At 44.8% G+C, this 27,117-nt stretch overlaps 1 protein-coding gene across 1 annotated transcript in view; it reads left to right on the plus strand.

Moving 5' to 3' along the window:
* The window catches only part of SPAG1 (sperm associated antigen 1), a 145,194-nt gene extending 118,202 nt beyond the window's left edge, over positions 1–26,992 (plus strand). Inside the window, exons 18-19 of the mRNA XM_073632038.1 lie at positions 19,059–19,394; positions 23,561–26,992. Of these exons, the coding sequence (XP_073488139.1) occupies positions 19,059–19,394; positions 23,561–23,692 (468 nt within the window). The 3' untranslated portion in view covers positions 23,693–26,992. The remainder of the gene's footprint in view (positions 1–19,058; positions 19,395–23,560) is intronic.
* Positions 26,993–27,117: the final 125 nt, after the last annotated feature.

Below are 27,117 nucleotides of genomic sequence, written 5' to 3' on the forward strand. Positions count from 1 at the left end.
GTCTTATTGACCCCATATCTCACTGTAAAGAGGACCGATCATGCCATATTCCTATTACAAGGGATTTTTACATTCCTTGTAATTGGAATAAAAGTGATCAAAATTTTATTTATCTTTTTTAAAGTGTCAAACTAAAAAATTGAAAGTAATATTAACAATAAATTTTTTTTTTTTTTTTTAAAGTGCCCCTGTCCCCATGTGCTCGCACGCACCACACATGTGAGGTGTCGCCGCGAATGTTAGAGCGAGAGCAATAATTCTAGCCCTAGACCTCCTCTGTAACTCAAAACATGTAACCAGTAAAAAAATTTTAAGCGTCTCGTATGAGGATTTTTAAGTACCGAAGTTTGGTGCCATTCCACGAGTATGTGCAATTTTGAAGCGTGACATGTTAGGTATCTATTTACTCGGCGTAACTTCATCTTTCACATTCTACAAAAAAATTGCGCTAACTTTACAGTTTTTTTTTTTTTTAAAGCATGAAACTGTTTTTTTTCCAAAAAAAGGTGTTTGAAAAATTGCTGCGCAAATACTGTGCGAAATAAAAAGATGCAATGACCGCCATTGTATTCTCTAGGGTCTCTGCTAAAAAAAAAAAAAAACAAATATCATGTTTGGGGGTTCTATGTCATTTTCTAGCAAAAAAAAATAGGAGAGAAATGTCAAAATTGGCCTGGGGTGCAAGTGGTTTAAAGGGGTTTTAAACCCTCGCATTAAGGTTAAAAAAGTCTGACAGTGACCGGCCCCCTAGCCCCCCGTTTTACTCACCTGAGCCCGTTCGTTCCCTCGGTGGAGACATGCACACCCTCTCTGCCCGGGGTTATCGGCTCTTGATTGGATAGATTGATAGCAGCACAGCCATTGGCTCCCGCTGTCAATCAAATGCAATGACGTGGGCGCATTCTGTGTCTATGCACGCAAATGCTGGACTCAAGAGCGCGCCTGCAAGGTAACCCCAGGAAGAGCGCTTCTCCCAGGGGGTTTACCAATGTGTGGAGGAGCCGCAAGCGCCGCCGGGGGACCCTAGAAGACGATGATCGGGGACAAACTGTGCAAAATGAACTGCACAGTGAAGGTATGTTTGTTTTTTGTTTTTTTGTTTTTTAAAGAAGATTTACAATCACTTTAAGGGGGAAAATCCTTCCCGGGCTGAAGTGGTTAAAGAACACTCCAAAAAAAGTATTGCTACCATGATGTATTTGAAAATGCCCCGGTATAATTCTACGTAAGAATTGCTGTTCATCACAATGAGGTTTTGAAGTGGGGTTTTTCCCTTAGACCAGTTCTAAGAAGGCTGGTCACCATCTATTCAGTAGATGTGGTGTACAGTACGATCACTTTATATTTTAGCATCCTTGTCCACATGTGAATGAACAGCAATTGCAGAAGATTTTAGCACCAATCGTTCAATATTAGGTTACTTCAAGTTACAGAGAATCATACAATAGCCGTTGCTGAAGCAAAGCCAATCATCTGTCAGTGATTACCACTATGATGCCGCATACAGACGATCGGAATTTCAGACAACAAATGTTCGATGTGAGCTCGTTGTCGGAAATTCCAACCGTGTGTAGGCTCCATCGGACATTTTTTGTCAGAATTTCTGACAAACAAAATTTGAGAGCTGGTTCCCAAATTTTCCGACAACAAAATCTGTTGTCGTAAATTCCGAGCGTGTGTACACAATTCCGACACACAAAATTCCACGCATGCTCGGAATCAAGCAGAAGAGCCGCACTGGCTATTGAACTTCATTTTCTCGGCTCGTCGTACGTGTTGTACGTCACCGCGTTCTTGACGTTCGGAATTTCCGACAATATTTGTGTGACCGTGTGTATGCAAGACAAGTCTGAGCCAACATCCGTCGGAAAAAAATTCACGGTTTTGTTGTCAGAATGTCCGATCGTGTGTACGCGGCACATGTGTTCATATGTGTGATAATGGGACCTCTTAGTGTAACAGATATCAGGGGTAATGGTCAAGTTCTCTAGAGATAAAAATACACAAGGCTGGAGGCTGAGTATATTTAGAACGATCACTGAACTCCATGGTGACTTTTTATATCCTCATTAATTACAAGGATGTCTTATTCCTCGTTTATACACCAAAGGAATGATGCAGGCTGGCTGCCATTCACAGATACAACCTGTGACTGACAGACATAAAAATGGGGCATATTTATAGAAGGTTGAAATCCAGGCCCTTTTGATGTCTGGAAGTGATGGCATTTTCTGTTTGTTGACATTCATATGAGTGTAATGTGAGCCTATGGCAACTGGAAGATGTGGATGGCAACATGGCAACTAGGGTTTTAGTCCAGATCTTAAACTGTGATGCAGCAAATGTGATTTGATAATGAATAGGCAGCCAATGATCAGCAAATCAATCATACGTTAAAGTGAACTTTGGCTGCAATAACACCTGTGCCATTTTGCTACCCTGTTGTCTCATCTTGCTCTGAGATTCCATAGAGTCTGTCTCAACACCTAGACATCTAGTCACATAATCTCTGTTGGAGGCTCAGCAAATCTGACGTCTGACTCCCCATCAGCGTAAATCACATAACCAGATGCCAAGGCTTTTCATCAGGTGACCATGAAATCCTAGTGCTGTGTATAATAGGAGTCCCATGGTTCTCAGTTCAGTGCTCAAATATTTAAATGCTATAAACATTGTAAACCTAATAAACCTGAATCCTACTGTATATCAGGTATTCTATTGATAAAGTTCATGTTCGTATCCACAAAGTTCATGTTCATAATGACTAAAGCTGACCATACACTAGTAGAATTTTGTTCAAAATTTTCCAATTTCAGAACTTTTCTTTGATTCTCTAGCGGATTGTGGGGTCAAATTGACATTCATTTTCAACCACAGTGGCAAGAAAATTTGAAGGAGCAGGATAGAAAATTTTTCTTGAATGAAGAAATTTTCAACAGTGAAAGTCCATTAATTCCAAAATCTAATGTTAAGGGTCATGTGAGTGCCCATAGAAAATGAACAACTTTCTTTGGATGAACTTTTCACTTTATATTGGCGCTTGTATTATTGGACTTTGCACTGAGTCTTTATGTTAATGAATATGCACTTTATTTATCACTAGAATACTTGATATAGGATTTGTTTTTTTAAGTATATGATTTGTAGTGTGTGTGTTTTTTTTTTTTTTTTTATTGGCGTTTGTTTATTTGTGATTAGTATCAAAGTGTTTTTAATATCTGTTTTATATTTGTACAGCAGCTGGGTTGGTATGTAATTACCATATTTTTTGCTCCATAAGACATACCTGACCATAAGACACACCTAATGCCGCGTACACACGGTCGGACTTTCCGGCATACTTGGTCCGGCGGACCAGAGTGTGCCGGACAATCCGCCCGTGTGTAGGCACCGGCGGACTTTTCCGGCGGACTTTTTCCCAAAAGCCCGCCGGACCTAGATTTGAAGAAAGTTCTAAATCTTTCCGCCGGACTCAGTTTCGGGCGGAAAGTCCGCTCGTGTGTGTGCTGGTCCGACGGAAAGCCCGCTCGTGTGTAGGCTGGTCCGACGGACCAGATACAACACGAGGGCAGGGTATTGCATCTCACGCTCGCTGCAATAGGAAAAACACATTTTCCTATTGCGGCGAGCGCGGGGCATACCAGGCCCTTAGGTCTGGTATGGATTATAAAGGGAAGCCCCTACGCCGAAAAAAACGGCGTGGGGTCCCCCCTAAAATCCATACCAGACCCCGATCCGAGCACGCAGCCTGGCCGGTCAGGAAAGGGGGTGGGGACGAGCGAGCGCCCCCCCCCCCTCCTGAACCGTACCAGGCCGCATGCCCTCAACATGGGGGTGGGTGCTTTGGGGGAGGGGGGCGCCCTGCGCCCCCCCCCCCAAAGCACCTTGTCCCCATGTTGATGAGGACAAGGGCCTCTTCCCGACAACCCTGGCCGTTGGTTGTCGGGGTCTGCGGGCGGGGGCTTATCGGAATCTGGGAGCCCCCTTTAATAAGGGGGCCCCCAGATCCCGGCCCCCCACCCTATGTAAATGAGTATGGGGTACATGGTACCCCTACCCATTTACCTAGGAAAAAAGTGTAAGTAATAAAACACACTACACAGGTTTTTAAAATATTTTATTAAACAGCTCCGGGGGGGGGGGATCTTCCTCCGGCTTCGGGGGTCTTCTTCCGGCTTCGGGGGTCCCTCCGCTTCATCTTCTCCCGGCGTCCGGTTGGTTCTTCTCCGCTCTCTTCTCCCGGTGTTCCTGTTCTTCGGCCGGCTCCTCTGCTGTCTTCAAGTAGCTCTCTTGCCAGCAGAGGTCCGGACTTCTGGGCTTCTGGGCTTCTGGGCTTCTGGGCTTCTCTTCCCCAGATGTTGACACGACGCTCTCTCCTGCTGGACTGCTCTCCGAGGGCTGCGTTGTGACTTATATAGGTGGAGACCCCGCCCCCTTTTGATGTCACAGTCCCTGGGCATGCTGGGACTGTGACGTTTTAGGGGGCGTGGTCAACATCACCCAGTGACCACGCCCCCTAAAACGTCACAGTCCCAGCATGCCCAGGGACTGTGACATCAAAAGGGGGCGGGGTCTCCACCTATATAAGTCACAACGCAGCCCTCGGAGAGCAGTCCAGCAGGAGAGAGCGTCGTGTCAACATCTGGGGAAGAGAAGCCCAGAAGCCCAGAAGCCCAGAAGTCCGGACCTCTGCTGGCAAGAGAGCTACTTGAAGACAGCAGAGGAGCCGGCCGAAGAACAGGAACACCGGGAGAAGAGAGCGGAGAAGAACCAACCGGACGCCGGGAGAAGATGAAGCGGAGGGACCCCCGAAGCCGGAAGAAGACCCCCGAAGCCGGAGGAAGATCCCCCCCCCGGAGCTGTTTAATAAAATATTTTAAAAACCTGTGTAGTGTGTTTTATTACTTACACTTTTTTCCTAGGTAAATGGGTAGGGGTACCATGTACCCCATACTCATTTACATAGGGTGGGGGGCCGGGATCTGGGGGCCCCCTTATTAAAGGGGGCTCCCAGATTCCGATAAGCCCCCGCCCGCAGACCCCGACAACCAACGGCCAGGGTTGTCGGGAAGAGGCCCTTGTCCTCATCAACATGGGGACAAGGTGCTTTGGGGGGGGGGGGGGGCGCAGGGCGCCCCCCTCCCCCAAAGCACCCACCCCCATGTTGAGGGCATGCGGCCTGGTACGGTTCAGGAGGGGGGGGGCGCTCGCTCGTCCCCACCCCCTTTCCTGACCGGCCAGGCTGCGTGCTCGGATCGGGGTCTGGTATGGATTTTAGGGGGACCCCACGCCGTTTTTTCGGGGTAGCGGGGTTCCCCTTTATAATCCATACCAGACCTAAGGGCCTGGTATGCCCCGCGACGGGGCTAGTAAGGTGTCAATCTCGCCGATAAAAGCGGCAAGATTGACATCCTTTTCTAGTCCCGTCGCACCTGAGTCACGTTCAAAATGAACGGACTTGTCCGTGTGTGGGCAAGTCCGTTCATTCTGAAAGTCCGCCGGAACTCCGGCGAAAGTCCGTCGGAAAGACGGGCGGACTTAGCCCGCCGGAAAGTCCCGGCGTGTGTGGGCAAGTCCGTCCGTTTTAAAGTCCGGCGCACCTGGCGGACAAAGTCCGTCGGAAAGTGTGCCGGACCAAGTAGGATAGAAAGACCGCTCGTGTGTACGCGGCATTAGTTTTAGAGGAGGAAAACAAAAAAAAAAAAAATATTCTGAACCAAATGGTGTACTAAAATATTTACCAGTGCCCATGAAATGCACCATTAAATGCAGCATGACCTGTGCCCATTAAATGCACCATTAAATGCAGCCTGACCTGTGCCTGGCGACTGACGAGGATGTCATTACATCTACCCGTCACTCAGAAGACAGAGCAGCCCGAGCGGCCGTACTCCATTTGGCCTCTGGGGCTGCCTTATCTTCTGTGAGTGACAGGCTCAGCCAGGAGATCGCCAGGCACTCGTGGGAGACGGCCGCCCAGTGTTGTGACATGGCAGTGGCGACGATGGGGGTGTGGCCTGGTCAGTATTCTCTTCATAAGACACACAGGCATTTCCCCCTATTTTTTTTGGTGGGGGGGGGGGGGGGAGTGTGTCTTATGGAGCAAAAAATACTGTAATAATTGTAGGGCAGCGCAGATTTTTTTCTTATATACTTTACATCTAACACAATGCCACAAAAATACAAATATCCCCTTTAACGAGCCCTAATAAATATCATTAAAAATGTATTATATACAGTAAGCACAAAATCCATGCAAATGTCTGTTAAGATGTGCTTGCTCTCAAAATAATACTCAGCCTTATAGAGAAATGTAAGCAAACAGGATCACATTTTTGGTGCTACAAAAATACAGTCTTCCTATACTTTGTACATGTTTTATTTCCTGTGATGTACACATCCTGAAGACTCTTTGTATGGATTTCCTGTTGATGTATACACCTGCAGCAGCTGAATAGCACAGTTATACTGATGGGTTTTACTTTCTCTTTATTTCCCTGCAAAGGTAAAGCATAATGGGCTACTATGCATCACATAGTAGCCTATTATGTGTCACTTACCTGAAACCGAAGCCTGCGATGTTACCGCTGTCCCCACTAGTAGCGAGCGTCCATCTTCACCCCTCTTCCTTCTGGGGCCGCGAACTCAGGCTCTGTGACTGGCCTGAGTTACGTGACATGCGCGAGGGAGCCACCAGTCACGGCATGACCCCTTTAGAAACGGCACGATCTGCCCTTTCTAAAGTGCGCATGCAGCATAGACATCGGTGCCCGGCTTTATCGTAAATATCTCCTAAACCGTGGAGGTTTAGGAGATATTTCCAGCACCTACAGGTAAGCCTTAATAGGCTTACCTGTAGGTAAAAGTGGTTGTACAGGGTGTACAATCACTTTAAGCATTGGCAATAAAACCTGGAAGCTGATTGGTTTCTATGCAGAATTTTAGCCCTCCCTTACTCCAGTGAAAAAAATAAAATTTTTAATTATGTTCATTTTGCTCATGGTGAGTTCTCCTCACTTCCTGTCAGCAGGACAGAGAGAGAGACCATAAAAACCCAACACAAGTTCTAACCTTTCCTCATTCTATCCAAAACGAGTAAAAATAGGTTTTGGCTGGACATATACTTTAATTTTATTGACAACATGAATACACTTTAATATATATTTTATAAATAAACTCAAATACAGTCCATAAAATATATTTGTGTTTGTATTGTGACATTTCACCTCTACATGTGAAATCTACCAATCATCAGAGGATATCCTCACCCACTATCAAAGAATAGGCCATATGTGCTTAACCAGTTCTAGAGCAAAAGTTTTAATTTTTTGCACAAATGTAATAATCTTGATCAAATTGAGCATCGCCTATCCAGGAAACATTGGAATATTCACTCCAAAAAGAACTTTTAACACATCGTAGCCCTCAGTAGAACCAGAAAAAAAGACTTTAAATGTTGCCACTATAATCCTGACTAGGAAAGAAAAATGGTCTTGTATTGTAATAAAAATATGAATAATTTATTTGAATCACATTAAAAACACATATGTTGAAAGAATATGATAATATAGGTATATATACTTATGAACATATCTGAAAAGGTACACTGTCTCATACAAATGGGGAAGCTGAAGCAGGGAAATCGCATGGATGGCCTATGGTACTGGGAAGCCAGGTAGTCCTGGAGGATCCAGTGAAACTCATTGACCTTTTATACACACACACTAATTACAAGCAAACAGATCACAGGTGAGGATGGTCACCTTTTAAAAGCTATTAAAACCCCTTTGTGTCAACTTGTGTGCATGTTATCAGGCCAAAATCACCAGGGTATGTAAACTTTTGATCAGGGTCATTGGGGTAGTTTCTGTTGTCAATATGATTTCAAAAGAGTAAACACAGTTGATTGATAATAAATGGCTTCAGCCAAACACTAACCATGAGTGAAAGAAAAGTTTTTGTGTTATCATTCATATTCTCTGAAAAATGGCCAAGGAAACATAAATTCTGCCAGGGTATGTAAACTTATGAGCTCAACTGTATATTTGCCTATATTATCATTCTTTTAACATATGTGTTTTTAATGTGATTCAAATAAATTATTCATATTTTTTATTACAATACGAGACCATTTTTCTTTCCTATTCGGGATTATAGTGGCAACCTTTAAAGTCCTTTTTTCTCTTTTTTTCTGGTTCTGCTCAATATTTTTGATTGTGGTGCCATGCTCTGCCATATGTCTCAAATCGTAGCCCTGAGTCCATAGAGCCTGAATAGTTTGATATATACACCCCATGTCCATGAGCTATGGTTCTGATCAGCCATGGAAGCAGGTCCCTGCATGTCCTGTAGTGTAACGCGAAACTTGAGTCAGGACTAAATACCAACCGTACAACAGTTTGTAGTTAGTTTCAAGACATTCTGGGAGCACGATTTAGTGGTTTCCCAGATTTGCTGCCCTTGTTGTGATGCCAGGGCAATGCTGAGATGCTATTCCCATTTCTGCATGTAGACGTGAAGGGGTGGCAAGGGGCCAGCAATAAGTTGAGGGCATAGCAAGAAGATCAAGCCTGGAGAGAGCGGGTCCCCACACTCTTTGGAAAGGTGTCAGGTTCACTTCCTTGAAAGGGGCAGGGATCGTAGATTGGATGGAATGTTTAACTTTCAGCTGTGAGCACTTATCCATCTGCAATGTATGAATGTGAACCCACCTGGCCTGAGGAAATCATAGAAAACCAGATACATGACCGCCTTGAGGATGCCCTATTAGGGTCCCGCAAGGGCAACAATGCTGGATACCTGCCAGATATGTCTTGATAGTGCTGTAGGACAGCTTGAGTTGTGAGTGGCAGAAAGCAAGTAGATATAGAATGTTGTAGCAATCACTCCTAGGATACCTAGACTGGAAAGCCTGGAAGGCATCTCAAACCATGTCATAGGTGTCGGCACAGTGGGGATCTAGTCCATTGTTAGTAGCGAGAAAAGCGGGGACAGTGTGACCAGGATGTCTGAGTCAGGGACCTGTCCGGAAAATAGCGGGTGGTTCAAAACGAGACAGAGCATCCGCTGCTGTATACTCAACACTACAGATGAACCTACAGTGTATGTGGAAATGGAACTGAAGGGACAGACAAATCAGCCTTTGTACAAAAGACATAATGAGTAAAAAACCTGGATCTACCTTGTTAAACAGTTCTGAGGTAGCCCGATTGTCCGTGGCGAAAACCACAGTTTCACCTATTCCAAAAGCGACCCCACGCCTGCGCTGCCGACACTATGGGGTGAATCTCAAACAAAGTTGATATCTCTGCAAACCCTGGAATATCCAAGATCTCGCCTGGCCATGGCCCAGCTGCCAGTGAGTGCCAAAAATAGCTGCATAGCCCTTAGTGGCTGCTTCATCACTCAACCTTGAGGAGAAAACCGACTCTGCAAGGATGAATATGGTGACCCTGTTCCAGTGTTGAAGGAAATCGTCCCACATGCAAGTCAGATAGAGCCGCAGAATCTAACTTCACCCGAGAGTCTGAGTCAGGGGCTAAGGGTAACAAGGCCAACAACGAGATATGAACGATCTACCCTGTGGAATGATCACATGGCAAATTTAGCATGCCTAGCAGTGACTGCAATTCTACTCTGGAACAGGCTTGCCCTGGACGTATCCGGTAGAATGGTAAGTTCCATATTCGGGCACCAGTACGTGGTATGAGAGGATGACAGGCATGCCACACAAACTGGTGACCTCAGCCCAGCAAAATGCCGGCAAAACAGCACAGTGTCAAAATTGCTCCAGACTGTTACCACCTGGTGTTGAGCAAAATGGCAGCGGCTTTAGCGGAAAAACTATGATAATTGTAAAACCGACCCCCCATACTTCTGACCTAACTCCACTACCTCATAGAGGTAAATATCCAGCTCCTCCCTGTTCTGGGGGCTCACTAAACAAATAATGTCCCTAACAACTGAAAGCCAGGACAAACTCTGGGATGGAAAGCTTATGGTTGAGCCTGAGGTCCCTGGTCTTAAAAACCATGGAAACATTACCGCAAGCGTACGATTTGTCGGCTACATCGTGGGCGGCAATTAAGAGGGATGCCAAATAAACGTCTTTGCTGTCTGAATTATCTTTTTTGATATTCCCAGGAATGAAGTGAGCACTTGCACTTTACCTAAAGCTCAAGGCCCGGGGCTTAGTACCAAGGGAGTCCTGGAACCTCTTGATGTCCCTGGAACGGCAGGATCCACTGGGACCGGACTTGGTTGACTCTTCAAAGCCTCAATCCCGGCACGCAACTCCTGACAGGAGGTTGCCAGTGAGCTCAGGGTGGCGTGAATCTGTGACAGGGACGGGGCGACAGCCCGTAAGGTAACCTGCTCAGTATTAAAGCCTGAAGTACAGGGGAATAATAAACGTAATAATTCCGCTTTGCGTACCGAAGCCGGGTACGAAATTCCCCTGCGTCACAGTTCCGCCATGAGTCTTGGTCCAGGTTCTTAAGGAGGGCGTGCTACCCTGTTCAGAACCCCTGGGCGGAGAAGGAGAGATGGAGGCAAAGCCTTCGATATCGACTGCCTGTGACATGACCTATGCAACCGAAAACAACACTGTCATGAGCAAGAGTTATAATTTAATGTACCCCAAACTTACTCTAAGGAAAGGAAAATCTCTGTCTTTTTTTTTTTTTTTTAACAACCTCCTAACAGTGATTGTGGTTAATGACAAAGTATACATTGTGCAGGACTGAAAACGTGACCAAGGCCGAGTTACCTGAAGTGTATCAGGCAAATTAAAAACGTAAACTCAGGCCTATGAAACCTGAAGACGTGTCAGGCAAGTGATATGAGTAGTGAGATGTCATGACGTATGAAATCGTAACGTGAGCCGTATGAAAAACGGCTGATGAGCCACCGCACAAGTCAATTAGAAACGATCATCTCAATCCATTGGGACCCATAGACGTGATAGGTAAACCTGCAGTGGAGTGTTGCCATACAGTGGTGTAACGCCGTGATACCTGCAGTGTGAGGATATGATCATATACTGAGTATGCGATAATGGACCCGGTGTTAGGGGAAAATGAAGTAAGCATTATATAAGACTAAGAAAGTGTTCACCATGTGAATTACAGAGGCCGAGTAACCTGAGGTGAAGCAGGCCAATTAAAAACGTACACTCAGGCCTACAGCAACCTGCAGACATGTAGCGAGTAGTGCAATGACAGCAATGTATGAAAACAGTCTAACGTTTACTGTATGAGAAACGGGTGAGGAGACTTGCCACCGCACAAGCCAATTTAGAAACGAACATCTCACCCCGCTGTTACCTATAAACGTGATAGGTAATACTGGAGTCGTGATCGGCGTGACCTAAAACGTGAAGGCAGAACATGTACCCAGACACCGGTAAGCGGCGAACCAAAAGTACCAATATCTGCACAAGAAAAATACAAGCAACCATAACTTACCTTCAACCTAGATTCCCTCTCTTATTCTTTAAGGCCTGCACCTAGTCACCTAGTGACCGAGGCCAACCCTGAAATACAAAGTATGAGTAGGACTGAGTAGGACTGCAAATGTGTCAACCCCCCGAAATACCGAGGCTGAGCAACCTGATGCATGGCAGGCAATTAAAACGTACCCCAGGCCTAAGGAAAACCTGAAGACGTGTCAGGCAACTATATGAGTGGTGAAATGTCATGAAGCATGCAAATGTAACATGAACCATATGAGAAACGGATAAGGAGACTTGCCACCGCACAAGCCAATTTAAAAACAAACATCTCAATCCGTTAGCACCCAAAAACGTGATGGGTGACCCCGCAGAGGTAGACTGCTGCAAGGCCTAGTACATGAAAATATGACCACATAAAATGTATGAGTTTGCAACCGGCATAAGGTGAAACAAACAACACCTACCTGAGCCAAACAGTGCGTCGAAAGCAGGTATTGAACATGAAATCCTCATTGTGATGAACCATCTCCTGACTAGTGGAGGAGGTCCGGATAAGCTGTGCACTGTTACCTCTGCCAATCAACCTGCGAGATGCCTGGTATAACTGGCCGGTGCCCTTATTAGCTATTTCCAAGTGACGTGGCGGGATGCGAGCCGTGCCCTCAGAAGGAACAAAGTGGAAAGCAGTGCTGCCCCAAAATCCCACATATGCTAAGAACTGAGGCTCAAACAACCGACCAATAACTGCGTCAACGAGCCATACACTGAGGACCTGATAAAGATATAAAAAACTGCATCACCACCACCTCAGTCTGTGAAACCCGGACCGTATCTGACTGAATACATGACACTCACTGAGCTCACTAACTGAAAACTGATTGGCTGATCACATACATGCTCCAACCAGAATCCTGAAAAATAAACAGATATGTGTGAGATACAGCCTTGGTAAGATGGTGAAACATGCTTGGAACCATAAAGAGCAGTGAACTGCGATGAGAGTACCCGAGACAGGGGGAGATCGACCGTATGAAGCCGATTGCATAACTTCCCACCTAATTCCAAATTGTTAGTTGCTGACAGACACGCTGCCCCCAACCCCAACCACCTCAGCCTGAGAGGAACCCCAAGAGGCCCTCTAACCCCCCCCCCCACCCCCACTGGACATCATGTGGAGTGGGCCCCCCTAAAAAGCCATTACTGCAGCATGAAAATGCCCGAACCGGGCAGTCCCCATTCCGCCCATGGACCCCCCTAGATCGATACCTGTGTCTGCCTGTGAGAATGGGGAGAAGCTATCCCAACTGCAGCCGCACGTCCACCTCCCTGAAAAGAGAGACATCCAGGGATCCCGTGACACTTAATATGGCTCTGGCAGCCATGACCACAATTCCTACAACTGCCCATGTACCCTCTACCCAGTGTCCTCTCTCTATTTACCCATGTAGGTACCATGGGGGAAGCGTGCGCTGATTGCACTGTTTCCCCCTGGACAAGGGAAAGTGGTCCAGATACAAGTGACATACTGCAGTGCAGGGCCGTCTTTAATATTGATTGGACCCTGGGCAAAAAAAAATTAGGGCCCCCCCCTCCATGCAGTTTCACTCTCCACCTGCTTTGAGACATACATTAAAAAGCAGCTAGACTCAAAATCAGTTTACTGAATCAGATCAGACAGTGATTGCGATTGGTTGCCAAAGGTGAAAAGTGTATCATTACCACTCACTGACTGGTTGCTAGAGGTTACAGCATATCATTTCTGCTTGTTGATTGGTTGCTAGAGGTTACTGTACATCAATACTGCTTACTGATTGATTGCTAGAGGTTACAGCACATCATCTCCTCACCGCCTGCACACCATGGACTGGGAAGGTGAGGGGGCCCATTAATAGACAGAAAACTCCTAGGGATCCTAGGACTCCTGGGATCAGTGGCAGTGCTGGGGAGAGGGGAGGGTGTGATCAATGGCAATGCTGATTTTTTTTTCACTGACTACCAATATAAAGAGGAGTTTCAACACTGGCCACCAATGTAATAGGGGTTTACACTGACCACCAATGTAATAGGGGTTTACACTGACCACTAATGTAATAGAAGCATTCACAGTAACCACCAATGTAAGGAGGGATTTACACTGACCACCAATGTAAGGGGGACATTCACACTGGCCACTAGTGTGAATGAAAGGATTCTACACAAGCATCAATGTAATGAGAAGATTTACACTGACCACCAAGGTAACTGAGACATTTAGCCTGCGTTCACATTTGTGTGTGTTGGGAAAGCATGCAAATTCGCATTCCTGAGACCACAAAAACATGCTGCCCTTTAGCAGATATACAGCAGTGCCATTAATTGTTAATGACACTCTCACCCATCTGCTGACATGTGCCTTGGCACTGTGTGATTTTGGAAAAGGGTTTGGGAGTTTCTTCCACATTTGTAGCGCATAGAGCAACCCGTTGAAATGAAAGGGTTGCCCTACACGTGACCTACATCTTTACCCTGTCACTACACCTTTGCATCCTAAAACCCATGTTACCTCTGTACCCCAAACCTCCCCCATCCTCTCCACTCCAATCCCCCTCCCCTTTAACTCTACCTGCCTCCTCTGCTCATCTTTGCACCCACCTTCCTTACCTCCATACATCCCCTCCTTGCTCACCTGTGCACCCCAAATTGTAATTCCTTCTCTGCCTACCTCTGTACACCCCACACTACCCTCCCCCCACTAATTTGCTTACCTTTGCAGAACAGGCTGATGATAGGCTTAATGACCACAGTTGCAGGCAGGCCTTTCAAGCATAACCCTTTATCTCCCCAGTGGGCAGCATTCAGGATAGGTGATGGTGGATATGACCTCAGGGGGGAATGATATACATATGAATGCTGCCTCTATTTACATATGAATCCTGCCGGTCTGACGCTATTTCCATATGAATGTTGTCACTATTTACATATCAATGCTGGTATTTACATATAAACACAGGGTCTGCAGGTGAGTCCAACTGTACACAACAATAGGGCAGAGCTGGGCAGCATTGGTAACAGAACTTCACATTGAGATATTAGGACACAGCATTAGGACTAAAACCTCAAGGAATTAGGGAATTTAAACTGGCATAGTTGGCAAGTATGAGGCAGCTGCTTTGGGCCCCACAACAATGACAGGGCCCAGGGCTGCCCCTTTTGCCCTGCCTTAAAAACATCCCTGACAAAGTGAAAAGGATCCCCAAGCAGCCCCTCCCCCTCATCCGGACGCCATACAGAGCGGGCCCCCGGCCCCTCAAACGCCAACACCGCGGCCATGAGACAGTCCAGAAGCGGGCGGCCCCTACCTGTGTTCGCGCGTGAAGTGGAGAGGTGAACCCAGCTGCAGCCGCACATCTACCTTGCTGCAAGGAAACCGGAAATTACGTCGTGGTTGCACCGGAAATTACGTGTAACGTGAGAAGCGTCACCTACACGAGAGAAACGTCGACAGGAAATGGAGGCTTAGACACAGCTCGTCTCCTCCTACAAATTCAGGCTGACCTGCGGTCAGCTTTGCCACATGTACAGCAGTCTGCTAATTCTCATTTCTGCCCTAGTCTTGGTGAGCCAAATAACCTGGTACTGGGCAGTCTCAGCTCAGCTGTGACAGGAGTGCTGGTCCTTGACTTTCCTACCAGCCGGCTCCGCCATGCGGTCCCATCCTGGTCTCTCTCCCTCCCACCTCCTCCATGGCTCCGCTGCGCTTTCTACGTTCCCAGTCTCTCTCCCTCCAGCCTCCTCTGCCGCAGTCATCAGTGAACAGTGGAGACCGGGAGAAAGCACAGCTCAGGACTAAGGGTTGCGGGAGGAGCCGGCCAAATGAACTTTTTAAGTTAAACCGCTGGTGATTGGTTGCTAGGACACAGGGTGGTCCTAATCAACCAATCACCAGCTTGCTAATTTGAAAATTGACTCTTCCAGCTCCCGCCCTCTGTTCAGAACTGTGCTCCTTCCCGGTCTCCGCTGTGGAAAAGGTAAGACACTGCTATGGGGGGGGGGGGAAGACACCCCTCTGTGTGGGGGGGGGGTGATGTGAAATGGGCAGGGTCACCCCCATAACAGTGTCCTCTATCACCCTTCATATCACCCTCCACCCCCTCTGAACCCTGCATTCTGACCGCAACGCACTACTGAACCCTGTATTCTGAGCACAACGCACTCCTGAACCCTGCATTCTGAGTGCAACGCACTCCTGAACCCTGCATTCTGAGTGCAACGCACTCCTGAACCCTGCATTATGAGCGCAAAATGCACTCCTGATCCCTGCATTCTGAGTGTAAAATGCACTCCTGATCCCTGCATTCTGAGTGTAAAATGCACTCCTGATCCCTGCATTCTGAGCGTAAAACGCATTGCTTAAGCATGCATTCTGAGCATAACACACTCCTGATGCCTGCATTCTGATCGTAAAACGCACTCCTGATTCCTGCATTCTGAGCATAAAACGCACTCCTGATCCCTGCATTCTGAGCGTAAAACGCACTCCTTAACGCTGCATTCTGAGCATAACGCACTCCTGATCCCTACATTCTAAACGTAATACACTCATGATCACTGCATTATGAGCGTAAAGCACTAGTGAACCCTGCATTCTCTGCATAACGTACTCCTAAACCCTGCACTCTTGTAATACTTATTTTATCTTAGTTCTGAGTAAAAATATTTAATCAAAAAACAAAAGTCGGCTTACTATCATTTTTTTTTTTTGGGGGGGGGGTGATCTTTGACTTCATTAGTGTTGTTCAAGTAGATCTCCATCTCTCTAAGGTTGCCTAGCCCTGCTCTAAGCCCTCTCCAAATTGCTTTTTTTTTTTTTGCTGCTGCTGCTGTGATCTGATTCCTGTTAGAGGGTGGCTATGTTTGCTCTCCATGGTCCCACTGTATATAGGAACATAGCCACCCTCTCTTGCTCACTCACTTATTTGGAGAATAAAAATATAATTTATGGTCACTTTAAGACTGTGATGTCTTTTTGACAAAGTTGATGTACCTAGTGTATATTTTATATTTGTACATGTCATAGTCAATTTTCTGGTCCCTATATGTTCAGTAGAAGAAGTTGGTGCCATGTAAAGTAGTCCCAAAATGTATATCACTGTAAAGAGAATTGCCCTTACCAATCATTGTGAACTGTGACTGTGGGTTAGTAAAGATTTATAGGGGCCACAGTGGAAACGAACACATTGTAGCACTCATAAGTACAGTGCAAAGTAGCAACTGAACCACAATTGGAACCTGAATGGTATGAGGTTAGTGGTCATGTGAGATGACCATTGCCCAGTCTGCTTTTGGCCAGAATGGTGACAATTCTCTTCTCTATAGGAGGTCTTTGGCTCCACTGACTGGTGCTGTCAAGAGGACTAGTTTAAAAGACAGAATATTAAACCTTTCCCAAATGTTATTGATCCCCCTGAGAAGCTGGCACCTGCCCTTCCATTGACATAAACTTGCAGTATAAGGGCTCTTTCACACGGGGCGGATCAGTGATGATCCGCCTCGTGAACACCCGCTTGCTCAGCGGGGATCGCTCCGCCGATCCCCGCTGAGCAGGAAAATGACAGGTCCATCGCTGCTCTCCCCTATGGGGGATCGGGTGATGACGGACCATATAGTCCGTCGTCACCCGATCCGATCGGAAAACGGATGGAAAAGTAGAGTTTTCCTCCTATACACTTTTCGGATCGGAGTGGGTCGGATGTCAGCGGACATGTCACCGCTGACATCCGACGCTCCATAAGGATACATGTATATCCGTTTTTCATCCGAAAACGGAAGGATGAAAAACGGACATACGGATCCCCCATGTAAAAGAGCCCTTAGGATGGATGGAAGAGTTACATAGTCTGTTTGTAATGTTTGTAAAAAGACACAACTCCATCCAGTTCAGGTAAAGGAAGTGAGGGGGGGGGTGATGCAATCATATATACACAATCCTATACCCACAATGGATCCAGAGGAAGGCAAAATAAAAACAATAAAGCATGAAAGCATGATCCAGTTTGCTCCAACAGGGGAAAAAAATCCTTCCTGAACCCCAAAGAGGCAATCAAATATTCCCTGGTTCACCTTTACCTGTGAATGTTAGTATCCAGTTATATTATGTGTATCTAGGAATTAATCCAGACCTTTTTTTAAAGAAATCTACTGAGCTGGCCAGAACCTGCTTTTGAAGTAGTCTATACCACATTCTTATTGTGAAGAAAACTTTCCGTATTTGGAGATTAAATCTCTTTTCCTCAAGATGTAAAGAGTGCCCCCTTGTCCTCTGTAATGACCTTAAAGTGAATAACTCAACACCAAGTTCACTATATGGACCATTTATGTATTTATACATGTTGATCATACCCACCTTAATATCTCCCTTAATCTCTTCTCAAGAGAGAATAAATTGAATTGAGCTTATCTTTCCTCCTAGCTGAGCTCCTCCATGCCTCTTATCAGTTTGGTTACCCTTCTCTGAACTTTCCCCAGTTCTTCCATATCCTTTTTGAGAATTGGTGCCCAAAACTGAACTGCATATTCCAGATGAGGTCTTACTAATGATTTGAACAGGGGCAAAATTATATATCTCTCTCTGGAGTCCATACCTCTCTTAATACAAAGGATTGTGCTCGCTTTGGAAACCACTGCTTGGCATTGCATGCCAAAATTAAGCTTATTGGCCCTACAAGTTTATGAAATGCTCCATAGATGGCTTTCCCCAAGAGCATTCAGATCATACATGCACTTTTAGGGTTGCAGAAGGTTTCCAGTTTTATTCTGGCTTAAACTTCACCCTACAGACATGACAGTGATCCTATTCTCTTGTACTGATCACCTGATTTCTTGTGAAATCTGATTGAGCCTTCTCCAGGTCTTGCTGTACATTGTTTCCTGCTTTAAAGTCTTCTAGTACTTCAAATAGCTCCTGGGTATCTTTAAATTCTGATAATGAACTCTGGACATGGGCAGTGATTTCCACTGAACCATGACGACCAGTCAGTCCGTAACTGAGTTCTAAAGGCCAACAAACTGCTATGTGTGACACATCCATAAAAGCTCCAGTGTGTATCATTCGCCCAGGGTCTCTTTCTGATAAATCTTCCTAGTAGGATAGCAAGAACTGTTCCACGTTTTTCCAAATATATTTACATAAAGCTATAACAACTGGGTGTTCTTCTCTGCCCCAGAAGGAGTGTCTATTTCTTAGGTCTCACACACTATTTGGAAGGAAGGCCTTTCCCCTACCAGTAGATTTTTGGAAGAAACCTGAAGTACCCAGAGGAGGCCCATCTTTGTACAAAGAAGAAAACATATAAGTTGAGTGAAGATGGTGTCCCATGATAGCTCAGCAATGCCATGGTGAAAATAACGGTCAATGTGTATTACAATATTTTACTATTATTTGTTTAGCTCTCGATATGGTAAAACAATTTGACGTTATTGCCCGTAATATTATGATGATGATTCAAAAAAAGCTTATGAGTTCCTGTGGGATTGTTGTATATATTTCTTAGTGCTGTTAGAAATATCATCTGTAAGTTGAAAATATCAGAAATAGAACGTAATTCTAAATGTTGTTACTGTTTTGCAGGTGAATGAGAACGAAGACGTATCCAATCACTGCAGCCTTAATGGACATGGACATGGAGATGGCATAAGGAGGGAACGGCCTCCCATCACCAAGCCCAGCAATTCCTATGAGTTTGAACAGCTGATGAGGGAGATCAGAGAAGAGAAGGACCAGGAGAGCTGCGCTCAGCTACTGTCCCTCATAGAGCCAAAGGACTTACCAACATATCTGAGCTACAAGCTGGATTCAGAGACCCTTCTACTCATTACACAGTCCTTGAAACATCATGTCCTGGATGAAAACCCTGCCCTAGTGTACCAGCACCTGTCTCACCTAAGCACAGCCGATCGCTTTACGGTACGGGTCCTAGGATAATTTACAGCAGGGGTCTCCAAACTTTTGAAACAAAGGGCCAGTTTATTGTCCTTCAGGTTTTAGGGAGGGCCAGTAGGAGTAGAAAATTCTCCATTGTCAGTGGGAGCAAACTGTGCCCCATCATTTGTTTTAGTGTGAAAAATATTACCCCAAGGGCCAAACAAATGCAAGTAAAGGCCTGCATCCGGCCCCCCCGGTTTGGAGACCACTGATTTGCCGCATGAGCAGCTGCTCCTAACCAACCAAATTCTCTTTTTGTTAGCAGGTAAGTGTAGGGTAGAATCTGGTAGTGGTAGGCAACTATTTTTACTTTAGATGCTTCCTAGCATGATGCTGATAAGCACAATTTAGCGTTTGCCTCATCCATGTTAGCCATCTGCAAAGATATTGTATGTCCTAGAGAATTTATCATGATGGAGCAAAAATTGGGTATCTGTCCTGTGTGGTCACTTTATCACAGGTGTCAAACTGGCGGCCCTCCAGCTGTTGCAGAACTACAAATCCCATGAGGTATTGCAAGGCTGACAGTTACAAGCATGACTCCCACAGGGAGAGGCATGATGGGACTTGTAGTTCTGCAACAGCTGAAGGGCCGCCAGTTTGACACCCCTGCTCTAACTAACTTATCAATACATGTGAAACCACTGTGCCCTATGACAAGGTCTAAGCATAGGGTTTAGTGGTAGGACACGGACCAAAGAACCCTAAATACTGCTTGCACACATGGGGCTTGATTTACTAAAACTGGAGAGTGCAAAATCTGTTGCAGATCTGCATAGAAACCAATCAGCTTCTAATTTTTATTGTCAAAGCTTAATCGAACAAGCTGAAGTTAGAAGCTGATTGGCTACCATGCACAGGTGCACCAGATTTAGTAAATCAACCTCACTGTGTGTGTCCAGCAACTGCTGTCAGATTTGTATTCTGTGCAGATTAATGGCAGGTGCCACTATTGTTTGCATGTAACAGCTCATCTGAGCTGTTATATGTGAATACCAACCCTGGACGCAGACAGTAAGGGCTCTTTCACACGGATGTGTCCGCGTATGGAGCCCGCACTGCTCAGCGGGGGATCGCTCCGTTGATCCCCGCTGAGCAGGCAGATGACAGGTCCGTCGCTGCACAATGTGCAGCGATGGACCTGTCAGAGCGCCTCTCTCCCCTATGGGGGATCAGGTGATGACGGACCGTAGAGTCCGTCGTCACCCGATCCGATCCGCAAACGGATGGAAAAGTAGGTTTTTCCTCCGTTACACTTTTTCGGATCGGAGCCGGTCGGATGTCAGCGGACATGTCACCGCTGACATCCAACGTTCCATAGAGGTCTATGGAGGGTCCGTTCAGGTCCGCCTAAAAAACTGACAGGTGGACCTGAACGGATCGTTCGTGTGAAAGAGCCCTATTTGTCCAGGGTTTGCGTTCCTGTGGAGTTTTGGCCGCATACATACCGGCCACAGCTAATCAATCAGTTTATGTGCTGCCATAGAACAGAGTGTTGCCGGGTCTTTGAGACACCACTGAATACAGCAAAGTATCCATGGCTAAACTGCTGTGTGAATGCAGATTAACTGAACTGGAAAAGTGTACGATTATTGAAGTCTGAACATGTAAAGCATTTTCAGAAGCAGGTCAGCAGTGTTTCTTTAACTGACCACCACCACCACATTTTGTTAGGCATTCATAGCGAGGCAGGGGTGTAGATAAGGGGGTGGGGTTAGGGGTGTTCAACACCCCCCCCCCCCCCCCCGAGCATCCTGGCAAAATGCCCAGTGTCCCTGCTGTCTAGCCTCAGCACAGTAGAAGCAATCAGCGTTTTTCAGAGTGCAGCAGCCAGCCCCCCTTCTATTGTGCCCCATCCCCTCAGTTTAATAAGGGGGTTCCCCTGAAAAGCAAGAAATTACTGCGAGGTCTCAGATTCCGGCAATTGACAGTGCACGGTTGAGGGAACTCCTAGACTCCTCGAGGTATCATATGACACCGCCGAAGGGAGACGGGATGCAGAAGTTTTCCTACTCCTTTTCCCGTGCTGAATCTGAGGTCTGGTAAGTGGGGAGGCATGAATTTTCTGTTTTGGGAAAGAGGAAGTGGGAGTTCCAGCCTGGGGGTGTTTCTTTTGGTGGGGGGTTAAGGAAAGGGGGGTGGGTTTGCTTTTGGAGAAGGGGGGAGTTTCTTGTAGAGAAGTTTACAGGGGGTGGTTAATGGCAGGGATTTGCTTCTGGGAGGGAGTTTGATTGTATAAAGGGAAATTTTCTTCATAATTCGGAATCTTTGCTGGGGGAGAGGGCGTTGACTGAGGGAGATATTTTTGCTTTGGGGGGTTGGTTTAGAGACATTTTCATTTTTAAGGGAGGGAGATATTTTACAGTGAAATTCTTTGCTTGGGGAGGGAGGGTTCCTAGGAGGGAGAGGGTATTTTTTTCCTTTTAAAAGAGATGTTTTGTAAAAAAAATTATACTTAGGTGGATGGAGCATCGATCCAATGTTGCATCTGTCCCCAGCTGCTTCTAAAACCAACAACAGAGTGATTAAAGACCGCTGATCACTCAGTTCTCAGCCTTCAGTGAGCAACAAGTGGTGACTGTCAGTCCCTGGCTCTGCCCCCCCCTCCCGCAAGCTCACTGGAATGCCAGGCAGTGGAGGGGGCAGGAGCGGAGTTAGCTACTGGTCCAGGCATCTGGGTGAATCCTGACTTTAAAATTAGGACCTTTCCACAGCCTGGATCTGCTGAGCGATGTCAGCTGACAGCGGGCTATAGTTGGCTGTCGGCTAAAAATGGGTCACAAAAGTAAAGAATGAACTACACTCCTCCCCAGGAGAAGTACAACCAAGCAGTATGCCGTCCCTTCAGAGCGCATGCACCGGTGACATCACTGGCTGCTTTCCATGTGAATATCTCCTAAACACCACATGTTTAGGAGATATTCACTGTACCTACAGGTAAGCGTTATTATAGGCTTACTTGTAGGTACAAGTTCAAAAGCTGGGTTTACTACATTAAGACTGAATAAAAGCCAACCATATTGACCAGGTGCAAAGGGCACCATCCTGTGGTAGGCAGTGCACAATATTTTTTTTTCATCTCTTAAAACGTTTCATAAAATTTTTTAGGACACAGTTTTTTAAGGTTTAAATAAATCACTGAATTTACTGCCCACCACAATATGTTGCCCCTTGCACCTGCTCAACTTTCACAGTAAGGTTAGCTCAAATCCAGTCTTGGGTCTCATTCATACATCCTACATGACCATGGTGCAGCAAATATACTGCAAATACCTGCACCCGGGATCTCAGATGTTCCAATCTCTTTTCAGCCTATCACTCGGGTGAACAAGCTGAGCAGCTGACAAAAAAAAAAAAAAAAAAATCTGGGATCCTGGCTGTAGGTATTCATGGTATATTTGCCATTCCATGGATATTTAGAATATGAATGAGATCTAAAGCCTGGTTCACACGGTAAGTTTTTTATTAGTTAAACTAAACTAAAACTAGGGAGCTTAGGAGGATCTCGCTGTACTAATAAGTACACTACCGCACCACAACTGTGTGCATTGCGTTCTATTCAGTTGAATGGGGATAATTTTTGCTGCGCTGCATTGCAAAGCCTCATGGCCCCACTCTGCTGTCATATGTTCTCACCGTACCTCCCCCAACATAAAAGTGTAAATGATGCCTTTAAGTTTGAAAGCCCTGAACCCCCTCCCAGGAAAAAAAAAAATTATCTACGGCCCTGTAGTGAGGTGTCTATTGAGGATGGCAGAGAGTGAAGCCACAAAATGATAATAAATGAGGAAAAAGAGGCTTTCTATAGTTACATATTAAACAGGTGCATTCGGCTATGTATGAAAACTAAAGCTGTCGACAAAAATGTGTAGCAGAAACAGACAAGAGGGATAATTTAATGTCTACATCTTAGTGAGTTTCCCCTTTTTGTGAATGATAGGCTTTATATTGTGATTTATAAGAGGAGCCGTGATTGGTAAACTGTGGATATGAAGTAGTAATTGGAATGTGAAAAAAATATATATATTTTTCACATTTTTGACCTATATCATGAACAGCAGCAGCAAGTCCAACACCAATTATTATATATAGTGTGGAGGATTTATTGTTTATTAATAATTGGAATGTGTCTGTTTAATCTTTTCCAGGTGGTCCTCTCATTCCTCAGCCCAGTAGAGAAAGATGAAGTTCACAGCCTCCTCGCCTGTCTAGCAGAGAAACATGGTGAAGAACTGGACCCCAATGCCATATCAAGCCTGGCAGAGCAATATGGACTCTGATCCTTAGACCAGCACACAAATTCTATGCACGGTTTGATCGATCTTATCATTAGGACGGAGAATCTATGCAAATCTCAGTATCAGATGACTTGAGAACACATTCAGCATGACTGTTTAAATGTTATGTAACCTGTAACATCTGTTTATCCATGGCCAGGTCACATGCTGGGCAATAGGGTGGCACAAACACATTCACTATGTCATATAAAGAGTCGATCAGTACAGACTGCTCCATACCGATTGTTGCTCCAAACCTCCAGCTGCAATGGTGACCAGTCTACAAATATCGATCAAGTGCAGATAATGACATCTGCAGCCCCAACCCTTGACACACACCGTGCTCAGAAGCTTTATTTTAAAACTTGAAATGACAGAATCATAATGTCTACTTTGACAGTTCTGTCCCTTCAAATTTTGAGAAGTGATCACTATTCTTCTTTCTTTTTGTGAGCATTCGATGGGGTAAAATATGGTTGCTTGTTGTGGGTTACAGCACATGAACTTGAAGATAGATAGAGATAGATAGATAGATATATCTATCTATCTATCTATGTATATATATATATGTATGTATACATAGGATAGACCCATTTAGACCCTATTTTACTGTATATATAGAAGTAATGATACATAATTTAACAAGGTATTGTTCTTTGCACATTTAGCAAGCTGATGCCATGAAGTTCTGCTGTAAGGTGGTTATGTTCAAGTAGACAACATTGAGTAGCAGCTTGCTTGGATGCACTGTAAATGATTTTCAGCTCTGTTTAGCTAAATGTATACTGTACTGTATAGCCAGATGTCCACTGTTTCCTGGTGTGGCTATACAGCTTCCTGTGCAACAGCCAGCTCACTGGGTAATGGCTTTGCAGTGTGTGAAGATTTCCTTCCATAATCGCATATGGAAGAAGTTGCACAGGAAGTTGAAAGGCTGCCCCAAACATTAATGTCAGACTAGCTTCTAGCCCATGGAAAAAACTGGGCCATTCTGAGCCCCCTTGCAGGTTTTCTACACGGGGTGTAGTAGGCTGTGAAGTCATGTGACCATATAATCCATAGTAGATGCGGTGCAAGCTGTCAGGCTGTGACCAAACAACTAAGACCAATATGTTAAATTTAAAAGGGAAGTCCAAACAAACATGCTAATTAAGAATGGACACTGGTAGTTGTATGGGTTTGTACAGAGGGACAAATGCATTCAGCTGTTCATTTCAGATCCTTCACAGGTGCTTCTGACCTCCATGTGTCCAGCTTCTAAGCTCCGTCAAGCTGCTTTTGTATTCCTGTTGACTTGTGTGGGGGGAAAAGCAGTTCTGGTACAATCAGAAGCAGGTCAACAGGCTCTAAATCACACACTGACAAGTTTATATGTGTGGTCCCAATGCCAAGCTCACCATGCTAAAATTCCTGTCTCTGTTCCTCCAGAAAGTCTTGTCCTGCCTACAGTAGCGGGTTGGTTATTCATCCAAAGAGGCCGGTCTAAATCCTGCTGTACCTAACCAAGGTGTGTGGAGCTAAGAGTCCAGGTGCTTGGTTCTCACCACTAGTCACCCAGGAGGAAGAAACTGGTGGGTGGGTGATTATGACTTTCAGGATTCACCAAAAAGTGAGTGTCGGTGTTGGGTGCTTTGACATGGATTATTAAAACCTGATTAGTCTTTGAAGTGGATAAAAAAAAGGTTGGTATTGAGGTTTACAAACCCAGCCAGTATTGATAGTTTTAACCAAAATATTCCTATCAGTTCCACATCAGTTCCTGCCATTCTTAGATAATTCATGCTCAGCATTTTCTAAATGTATGTGGATGAAATCAGGTGAGCACACGTAAAATATTTCACATCATTAGACCTGATGTAAGAAAGGTGATACTCGCTGAAGTCTCCCATAGATGTTACTAGATAAGTGCTAAAAGACCACGATTCTTAAAAGCACAGACATTATATACTAAGAGTTTGAGAACAAATATATATACAGTGTGGTGTTTATTCCAATGACAAGGAGAACAAAGGGGGGTCTGTAGATTCTGACTGGCTGCTGCTGTATTGGGCTTTGGAGGTTTCAGGGCCATCTTGTGATAATAGATTTCTCCACATGGTGGCGACCTTCAACACAATAATGAAATGCACAATCCACAAATCAGAGGCAGCACAAGATCAAATCATTTGCTATCTTAGTATGTATGCATACACACAAGGATTACTAATCATTTCTATTAGGAGCAGAAATTCTATATGGTCTCTTCCTATATTGGGATGGTTGCTACAAATGCTGGAAAAACAAATATTCAGCATAATATGTTAAAGGAGAAAGGCTTCAAATTTGTATTATTCCATTCAGCTGTTAGGCCATCTAAAAAACTATACTAAAATAAACACATTCATGAATGCTAATGAGCTGTAAAAACACAAGTGGGCTTATTTGATAAAAAAAGCAATATACAATAACCCGGAGTAATGAATCACATCCATTGATCTGATTTCAGTATTCTGATTGGGCGTTGAGGGTCACTGCCTGTTTTATTGGACTTTCCTTAGAGCAGTGGATACCTTGGATACTAAAGGGTGTATTTCTAAAAAAAAAAAAAAAAAAAAAAAAAAAAAGTCGCAATCCTTTTTGTTTTTGTTCTGTGAAACTGCATGTTCTGTGTGAAGGGCAAAATCTAATGTCACAAGGCTTCTAACCAGGTCAAATGTTTTTTTTTTCATACATAATAGAATGAATAAAAAAAAAAGAAAAAAATACCAAGTTATGGCCACTAGATGGAGCTGATGAACAAATGTAACAAATACTTGTTTTCTTTGAATATCAGCTACATCTAGTGGTCAGAATGTGGTATTTTCCCCAACCTCTCTACTTTGTGAATGAATAATATGCAAACCCAGATGAGAAAATAGCCCAGTAACATTTGACTTGACCAATTTGCACAGATTGAATGTACAGGCAATTTCACACGACGTATAGCTGCATTTTTATTTTATTTTTTTATAAATACACCCCTAAGGGTTCATAATTTCTGTTGCCATCTCTTCATACTCGTCTGTCATTTATTCACCCCAGTATCAGGGGGATTTTCCCACCACATTCACACCAATTTATTGTTCGGTTGACAATGGTTTACTGTTGAATATATTTCATTATGAACTGTACTGTAAATACTTGTTGGTTTATGAAAAGAACTTTATATTCAAAACAGATGATGAGACAGTGCGTGTTGATCATAGTATTTGTTTACATATATTGCTTAAAAATGCATATTTATCACAAGTGAAGATTTATTAAATATTTTTTCATTCATTAAAACTGATTCCGAGTATTATTTCATGGTTGAAGAACAGATCTAAAAACTGAAGGGAAGTGAAGGTGCTGAGCAGATGATGATTTCCAGCAATCAGGAAGGATTTTCTCCCCTCTGGAGAAAATTGGAC

Source organism: Aquarana catesbeiana, linkage group LG05 (genome assembly GCF_042186555.1).
Source record: "Aquarana catesbeiana isolate 2022-GZ linkage group LG05, ASM4218655v1, whole genome shotgun sequence".
Lineage (NCBI taxonomy): Eukaryota > Metazoa > Chordata > Amphibia > Anura > Ranidae > Aquarana > Aquarana catesbeiana.